Here is a 9608-nt window from a genome sequence, read left to right as displayed (position 1 = left end):
CTGGTGGCCAACGGCTCCTGCCGGGCCACAACAGGAAGGTATGTATCAGGAGTGTCAAACTCGATTTCATTGAGGGCTGCATCAGGGTTGTGTTTGATCTCCGTGTGTGTGTGTGTGTGTGTGTGCGTGTACCGGTGCCTGCTGGGAGCACCAGGTACCGTTCTGGTATGGTGCTTCGGAGGGCCCACCCTCCTTACTGCTATTTGAGCCGATTGGGGCTTTCGCGCACGCAGTGTACAGTGCTTGCGCGACGCTCCACTGAGCAGCTGGAGCATCGCAGGCGGTAAGTATGAATGCTTGCACTGTGTGCGTTCACATGGTGGACGCCAAGCTCCGTTGCAGCGTACTGGTTGCAATGGGATCTGGAATCCACCACTGATCCAATACCACTGTATTGAGCTTACCTACGACATACTGAACTCACACTTCTAGTATGTTTTCAACAAACATTCATTTCTTGAACAAAGTCACATTCTTTGTGTCAGCTTACTCTAAAATGGCATTATCCATTTCGCCTTCTTAGTTAACTTTTTACCAAGGTACATCAATTCATCTTCTTGCTTGTTTTTTTTTTGGGGGGGGGGTGGGGTCATTTATGTATAATTTTAAATCATTGACACCATTTCCCTGGTCAAACACAACTACCTTGGAATGTTAGTTTCAGGTCTATTATTTGTTACAAAGTTCCCTGCAAAGCATTGGGGCTTTCAGATAGCAAGCTGGGTCATGTGAATATAAAAAAAAGCGTAATTGGTTCTGACTTAGCATAATAGGGTACTACAAATTTACCACCAGCCCCGCTTGCGCAGTCTAAGTTACCTCACAGGGGGTAACTGTGGGGAAAACAGGAGGGGGAAGAAGTAAGATATGTTTGCTGAGTTATTTATAAAAATAATTAAGGCTGAATAAACATTCTAAAATAAGATTAAGAAAGGATGTACCCCAACTATATACCTAATGGATCAAAACATTTAATATTCCAATGTTTATTTTGTTTTAAGGATCTGGTCCAAGAGTGTCCCATCTTGGCAACTTTAAGACCTGTGGACTTACAACTCCCAGAATTCTATGAATTGAAGTCCACAAGTTTTTAAGTTGCCATAGTTAGACACTCCTACTTTAGTCAGAGAATTGCAGACAATACCTAGTCCTTTCTGTTTTAGGCGGCATTTATAAAACATAAGTCAAAAAAGTTTTACTCTGGAATGGAGGCCCAAATATAAATGAAAAAAAAATATCAGAGCAGATATGAAGTTTTATTTTGGTAATAAAAAAATGAGCTGCTTTCTGAACTTACACAATATTTCCCACCTTAGTGTCCATTCGTAAGTAATGACCAAAGTAAGTACCATTCGTATCATGTTTTCACTTTAGAGCAGCCCCCTTGTTATTCCTCTGGTCTTCTCAAGCATCAAACGCTTTCAGTTCGTTCCATGTTAACTCTGAGTCTCTGCGGCCAGAGCTTTTTCCTGTAAACGCCTCTCTCTCCTTTTCTTTGCCATCTCCTTGTTGTATTCCATGCGCAGCTGTTTCTCATATCTAAGTCTGCGGGATGAAACCGACCACCAGAAGTTAGCGTGGAGTGGAAAAGCTATTTCTCCTCAATATAAAGATAATAAAAAATAATGTTTGCATTTTAAAACATGCTACCATTACCTTATAAAAGGCTTGACATTGGACAGATAATAGAATCGTTTCCTCTTGTGCCTTGCGTTCAAGTACCAGGGGATTGGCCATTCTCTGAAAGTATACCTACCAACAACAGAAATGGGAAAAATATTTAGGACAAAAGCGACCGTTCATGTTGGAAGGCATTTGCAGAAAGATTTACCTACAAACAATGTTTCCTGCTTCTAAGTTCCATCAAAACACAAAGAAAATCATCCTCTAGCTTTTTATAAGAGGTTTGGACTCAACTCCCAGAATTCCCTGGCTGCTGTACTATGCTGGTTTTATTTGAAATAGCTTGAATTCATTGGCTTATAATCAGAAGTACAAAAAATATGTTCTGAAAATACATAATCATTACATTTCTTCCTCAAAATATCCCTAGGAACACTGACAATAGATTGTTGTTTTGTTATAACCCCCCACCCCTGGCTGAATAAAGGTCGCCAACTTGCAGGCTGGGGACCAATACAGGTCCGTGGCCCATTAGGAACCTGTCTGTGCATGTGAGTGAAACTTCATATGTGCATGCACAGGATCTAGATAGCACATGAAATCCCTCCCCCCATCCCCGGTCATGGAAAAATTGTTTTCCATGGAACTGGTCCCCGGTGCCCAAAAGTTTGGGGACCACTATTCTTGAAAATGTGAAGAGTAGATTAGATAGATAGATAGATAGATAGATAGATAGATAGATAGATAGATAGATAGATATGCAACATTTAACTTGCTTAACATCAGTGCTTCAGGGTGCAAGTTTGTTGCAATTCCTACATGTGTGTCCTAGCTGTTTAGTGCTTACCACAATCCAGGTGAACATTTTTCCCCACTTGGTTACCTCTTTCATTGAACATGGAAATTATTATTACATCAAACTTAGCATTTATTCAATATTCCCTAAATACACCACAGATCTAATGTGCCAGTTTACCAAATAATACGCCCAAGGAAATCGTATCTCCATTCGCCCGGCCATTCCTTCTCTTGGCCAGTCTGCAAAAGCCGCAAAGCGTCTTCCCGTTCCTGAATGACCTGGTCCATTCTTTCCATGGATTTTATAACCTAAAGGATATAAAACAGAAGTGGGGTGTTCAACAGGTGGAGCTTATCTATACCCTCAACATCATTCAGGGTTATTTAATCTTGTAACAAGTTTGACTAGTTACATTCACACACTACAATAAGCCATGGCTTTGCCTTAATATAAGATATGAAAGCATCCAGAATTACTCCTTACAAATGAAAGAATACCTTTCTTCAATTCCTATGTAAGTAACACTCACTGAAATAGATAAGGATAGGGAATGTAAAGAAACACTTCTCAGGAAACCCAAAGGTGTTTTTTCAAGAGGCAATTGGACTTTCACTGATTAATTGTTTTCACTGTCAGGAAATTTCTCTTTACTTCTAGGTTGGATGTTGGTTACTTGTCTTCAGAAGTCTGTAGAGATTCTCGTGACCCGTCAAAACCGCGGTAGACAAAAGCGCGCTCGATGAAGCGCGTACCTGACGTCATCAGCAGCGCGACGAAAAAAATTAAAAATAAATTAAATTAAAATTAAAATAAAATTAAAGCAAGCCGATTCACATAAAGGTAAGGGTTAGGTTTAGGGTTAGGGTTAGGTTAAGGGTTAGGGTTACGTTAAGTGTTAGGGTTAGGTTTAGCGTTAGGTTAAGGTTTAGCGTTAGGTTAAGGGTTAGGTTTAGGGTTAGGTTAAGGGTTAGGTTTAGGGTTAGGTTTGGGGGGGTTAGGGTAAGGTTTTCGCTTTAATTTTAAATTTACCGCTCACAGCGCGATGTTTTCGTCGCGCTGTGATGATGTCACGTACGCGGTTTTGTCTACCGCGGTTTTGTCTACCGCGGTTTTGTGGTGGAACCGAGATTCTCAGTCATCCAGGTCATGGTTGTCCCAAAGGTGCTTTTTCAGGAGGCAATTGGACTTTCTTGGGTGTTTGGGGGAAGACGTTTCACTTCTCCTCCAAGAAGCTTCTTCAGCCATTCTTCTATTCCCCACTATCCTGTCAGAGCTGAAGAAGTTTCTTGGATGAGAAGCAGAATGCCTTCAAAAGAAAAAAGTACAGTTGCCTCTTGAAAAAGCACCTTTGGGACTTCAGAAGTTGTGGGTGCTCTTATCATTGGATGTTTTGAAGAGACTGGACAGCCATTTATCCAGAATGGTAGAAGGTCTCCCAAAAAGACCTCCAAGGTCCCTTACAATCTGTTATTCTGTATTCTGAACCTAGCTCTCTGCTTGGATCAGGAATCAATATAGTCTCTATATGACTTGCAGGTTCTTTAGAGAACCAGAAATATCTTCTCCATTGGCTGGCAAGTTCCATAGAATCAGCACTCATGAGAAACCTCAAGGGCAACTTAACAGATCAAAAAGACTTCTTGGAATTAAGAACATTTAACAGCTTCTTTATACTAAATCACATAAACAGTCTTGTGTATTAATGCTCTATTCTTAACAAAGAATATGCAATTGCCGCTGACATTCTTGACTCTAATTTACCTTTTCCAATCTTTCTGGACTTGGCATTGTTTGTAACTGCCGTTTTGCTTCTTGCTCTAAGGTTAAAAGCATATTTCGCTCTTTTAGCAGGACATACCTGAGAAAGAGAATATATTAGCAAACTACATGACATTGTTAGACAGGATAATGATTCTCAATAAGGAAAGGAAGATAGATTTAGGATGGGAGACATATTAAGTTGTTAAAACTTGTAAGAATTAAATACTACACTATACTTTGGATACTTGAAACACACAAATATCCTTCTTGGAAAAATGTTTTGTTGTTTCCATCATTGTAGAACCCATTTTTTTTTATTTGAGTTATACAATGGACAATATTCTCCATATTCTCAATAGCAATAGCACTTAGATTTATATACTGCTTCATAGTGCTTTACAGAGTCAGCATATTTGCCCCCAACAATCTGGGTTCCTCATTTTACTGATCTCGGAAGGATGGAAGGCTGAGTCAACCTTGAGCCTGGTGAGATTTGAACTGCCAAATTGCAAGAGCTGACAGGCAGAAGTGGCCTGCAGTACTGCACTCTAACCACTGCACCACTGTGGCTCATATTTAATAACTTCGAATGGTCATTAAATGAAAGATTGTAAGTCAAGGACTACCTGTATTGGCCACTCCAAAACCTTCTCCTGTACCTCATGCCATTCTTTTTCTTATCATTTATGACTTAAAACCTGTGTAAAATCTCAGCCAAACTAATAACCTTTATTAACATATTATGTTTAAACTGCGTTATGACTTCAGGAGATCAAGCCAACATATTTAGTTCCTCCATTTTTTTCCCATAGTAATCCGATGATATTGGTTGGGCTGAGAGGTAATGTTCTACTCAAGTCATCGGGTCACTTTTCCAGCTAACGGGATTTACCTGGCCCTACTCCAACCCCTGAAGTACTACATCACAGTCACAGTCTCTCCATTGACACTTCCCTCATAGCATCTGAGCTATAAATGTATAGTTTTCTGAATATCTAGAGACATGACAAGAGCAAAAGGTTTTGTGGTTACAAATGAAATCTAATACATATTTTTGAAATGGGTAAGCAGTTCTCCAAATAGCTTGTCACAAGGACAGACAGGCCTCTTAAATCATACAAAGAAACACTCACCAAAGCTTATGCAGATCGTCGCTGCTTTTGCCTCGAAGCTGTTCGACAGTCCAGGAATCTCCTGTGGAAACCACAAAGTAAAGCAAGAACATCTTTCTGAAAGTCTCCTGATCTTAAGACTACACTAATTTTTTATTCTGTGATGATTAAGTGAAAATAGCTAGTATTTTGGTAGCCAATCAAAAGGTTTTCTTTTAAAAGCTGTATATCCTGAAATCTAGAGTCCAATACTACTTATATTTTATGCCTCTTTTTCTGCTAAATAGGGGATTATTTTCAGTTTGCTGCTTGTTGTTTTCTTTAACTATTCTATATTATCTATATTTTAAAAGTCAACTTATTATCAGCTTCCCTGGATTTTTCTTGAAAAGCAGCACAACACTGTTTCCCCATTATGAATTTTCGGATGATGCACAAAAAACTTCGTTCAGAATCCACTTAGGCATTGGCAGCCAAACAATATACATTTATGGGTGGGATCACTAATTATTTTAAAAGGAAATCTTGTTTTCTGGCACATGGGGCTACCCATTGATCACTGCTAACTGAAGATTTTACCAGAGTCACTGAAAACAAATTAACAAAAATCATTTGTAGCATACTTTTTTCATGCAGGAGAACTTTAAAAAATAGAATGCATATTAAAGTCAGGAAAAAGGCAATTAAATTATTTAGGACAACTTAGAACATTTTTACTCACACATAAGTAAATCCAAAACATACAATACAAATAGTTGTAATCCATTTTTTTTATTTAAAGGCATAAGTCTAATCATCAGATTAATGGCTTACATATCCACTTTTGGAAAAAAATGGATTCCATGAGCAACAATTTTTACAAATTTAGATTAAACATGTACTGTTGTTGAATCTCTTACAATACAACCTGTTAGGGATGTAATCCTAGTCTTGGGTTGGCAATATATATAAAAGCCATGATTGAAATAATGTAGCTGTCACTTTAAATGCTCAAGTGAGATGCGATTGGATGCTGTTGCTTTAATCAGCCATAGGAGGGAGTAGAAACTACTACTGTTTGTTCCTGGTTGTTTCTGTATGTTCTCCGTGCTTGTTATTGGAGTTGAATACTGTATATTGGATGGTGGCTACTCTGTATGTTAGTTTATTTATTTATTTATTAGACTTATATACCGCTTCATAGGGCTTTCAGCCCTCTCTAAGCGGTTTACCATTTTTTTTAGCAAATTGAGTCAGCAACTTGCCCCCACAGTCCGGGTCCGGGTTATCTGTCTACATGGTGAATCGTGAGTTGAGCATCTGTAAACCAATGTGTTGTATCATAGACTGTGTATATAATTCAAGACTACTTAATTGCCTGTTTTGGAGAATGTTTATCCTACCTTATTTTTGTTAACGCAAGTACAGTTATCCTTGTTTTAACTTTGGCGGCTGTGATTGATAGTGTGACTATTCAGCGGCACATTCCTTGCTACCTTCTGCTACTCAACTCTAGTCTCCAAAAGGAGATATACTTAACACTACCTTCTCTTATTTACAAGGGTATATGTTACCTGATTTAACCTCCTTTCCCCAGTTTTTGGGGTCATCAAAAAATTCCTCCAAACCATTTCGAGATACTGACGTATGTAGCAACACAGAACAGGGACAAATCTTCACTTCTGTAGACTTTTTTGGCCAATCACCAATGAGTCCTCTGAACAAAAAGAAAAGGTCAGATTTGTTTTAACAACGTTTTAAGCATATTGAAAAATCAGATGCAGTTCCAGAAGATAGTTTTTTCTTCTTGAGCATGTACATTTAAAATATTTCTTTTGATAAAATAGCATCTAGTTTCAGAAGCACCAATGGCATTATTGTCATTCACTTGGTTAAAAACTATTCTCTAGTTAAAAGTAAATACTCAGGTTTTACAGGTAGCTCTTGACTTATGACCAGAAGTGAGCCCAAAATTTCTGTTGCTAAGGGAAACAGTTGTTAAGGGAGTTTTGCCCCATTTCAAAACCTTTCCTGCCACATTTGTTAAGTGAACCACAGCAGTTTTTAATTTAGTAACACTGTAAAGTGGCTATAAATTGAATCTGGGTTCCCCATTGACTCTGCTTGCCAGGAGGTCGCAAAAGCGGATCACATAAACCTGGGAAATTGCAACCATTGTAAATATGAACCAGTTGCCAAAGTAATCAAGGAGAGAAGCAACTTAGAACTGAGGAGAACTTTCCTGACAGTTAGAACAATTGATCAGTGGAACAGAAATTGCCTCCAGAAGTTGTGAATGCCCCAATACTGGAAGTCTTTAAGAAGATGTTGGATAGCCATTTCTCTGAAACGGTACAGGGTTTCCTGCCTAGGCAGGGGGTTGGACTAGAAGACCTCCAACTCAGGTCTTCTCGTCCCTTCCAACTCAGCTATTGTGTTGTATTGTCTGAATTTTGATCACGTGACCACGGGGATGCTCCAACAGTTGCAAATGGAAAAATATGGTTCATAAATCACTTTTTTCAGTGCCGTTGTAAGTTTGAATGCTCACTAACCAAATGGTGGTAAGCTGAGTACTACCTAAACTTATTTATTTAACTGAATGAATCTTAATGGTTTTAAGTAGAGGACCCAGATCCTGGCATTACCCATATTTTTCCTTAGCAAGCTCATACTTTCACAAGGTCTGCATTATCAAGATCTTGGAGTCCTAGTGGATGATCACTTGAATATGAGCCAGCAGTGTGCAGCAGCAGCCAAAAAAGCTAATACAATCCTGGGTTGTATAAACAGAGGCACAGAATCAAGATCTCATTAAGTATTAGTACCATTTTATAAAACCCTAGTAAGACCACACCTGGATTACTGCAACCAATTTTGGTCACCATACTACAAAAAGGATGTTGAGACCTTGGAAAAAGTTCAGAGAAGAGCAAATAGTGTGCAGCAGCAGCTGACAAAAAAGCAGTTCTAGGCTACCTCAACAAAGGGATAGAATCAAGATCATGTGAAGTGTTAATACCATTTTATAATGCCTTGGTAAGGCCACACTTGGAATACTGTATTCAGTTCTGGTTGCCACGATATAGAAAAGATGTGGAGACTCTAAAAAGAATGCAGAGAAGAGCAACAAAGATGATGGAGGCTAGAACATATGAAGAACGGTTGCAGGAACTGGATATGTCTAGTTTAATGGAAAGAAGGACTAGGGGAGACATGATAGCAGTGTTCCAATATCTCAGGGGTTGCCACAAAGAAGAGGGAGTCAAACTATTCTCCAGGGCCCCTGAGGGTAGAACAAGAAGCAATGGGTGGAAACTAATCAAGGAGAGAAGCAACTTAGCACTGAGGAGAAAAATTCCTGACAGTTAGAACAATTAATCAGTGGAACAACTTGCCTCCAGAAGTTGTGAATGCTCCAACACTGGAAATCATTAAGAAGATGTTGGATAACCATTTGTCTGAAGTGGTGTAGAGTTTCTTGCCTAAGCAGGGGGTTGGACTAGAAGATCTCCAAGGTCCCTTCCAACTCTGTTATTATATATCTAACTAAGATGATTAAAAGCCTGGAGACTAAAGCCTACAAAGAACGGCTTCAGTATTTGGGTTTGGCTAGTCTAAAGAAAAGAATTAGGGGTGAGATGAAAGCTGTATTCAAGTATTTGAGGGGCTGCCACAAAGAGGGGATCATATTATTCTCAAAAGCACCCGAGGGCAGGACAAGAAAAAAATTGATGGAAACTAATCAAGGAGAAACTTCCTGACAGTTGGATCAATTAACCAGTGGAACAACTTGCCACTAGAAGTTGTGGGTGCTCCAACACTCGAGGTTTTTAAGAGGAGACTGGACAGCCACTTGTCTGAAATGGTATAAGGTCTCCTGCTTGAGCATGGGGCTGGACTAGAAGACCTCCAAGGTCCCTTCAAGCTCTATCCTATTCTGTTTCCTAGAGAAGGCTTCAATCCTCTTATATGCACCTTCCTTCAAATGCATTTCTTGCCAAGGGAGGCTCCCCTCTTCGCCACCATTCTCAAAGACAGCACTTTTTCCTGCAAGGCCTCAAAGCCAATATGCAGCCCGGGCTCTTTTTCCCGCTCGACAGGACCCCACCTGGAGGCCGAAGCCGCCGTACCGCCTCGACTCGCGCCGGTCACCCGAAGCACCGTGGATAACCGTCTGCAAACCGCTGCCAGCGCCATGACGCCTCCGCCGTCTTCCCACAATTCCTTTCCTGGGGGGAGGGGGGGGGGAAATCGAAGGAGCCGCTCTAGCTGTTCCTTGTCGGTGGTACTTTTTTTTGCCGCCCGGTGCAAAGATGGCGGCGGCGCGGCTT

The 9608-nt window shown here is 40.0% G+C and overlaps 1 protein-coding gene across 1 annotated transcript; it reads right to left on the bottom strand.

The window, feature by feature from the left end:
- Positions 1-1237: 1237 nt before the first annotated feature.
- Positions 1238-9511, bottom strand: MRPL47 (mitochondrial ribosomal protein L47). The gene is made up of 7 exons (XM_087725205.1): positions 9386-9511; positions 6849-6991; positions 5317-5377; positions 4184-4280; positions 2600-2730; positions 1657-1752; positions 1238-1545 (listed from the first exon to the last, which is right to left on the bottom strand). Exons 1-7 carry the CDS (start codon positions 9472-9474, stop codon positions 1437-1439), a joined length of 726 nt encoding a protein of 241 aa, XP_087581331.1. The 5' UTR covers positions 9475-9511; the 3' UTR covers positions 1238-1436.
- Between the last annotated feature and the right edge of the window lie 97 nt (positions 9512-9608).

Source organism: Thamnophis sirtalis, unplaced genomic scaffold (assembly GCF_051295495.1).
Source record: "Thamnophis sirtalis isolate CommonGarterSnake01/CBP01778 unplaced genomic scaffold, rThaSir2_p1.2 scaffold_11, whole genome shotgun sequence".
NCBI lineage: Eukaryota > Metazoa > Chordata > Lepidosauria > Squamata > Natricidae > Thamnophis > Thamnophis sirtalis.
The sequence above is the reverse complement of the archived record's forward strand: the minus strand, read 5'-3'. Positions and strand labels throughout refer to the sequence as shown.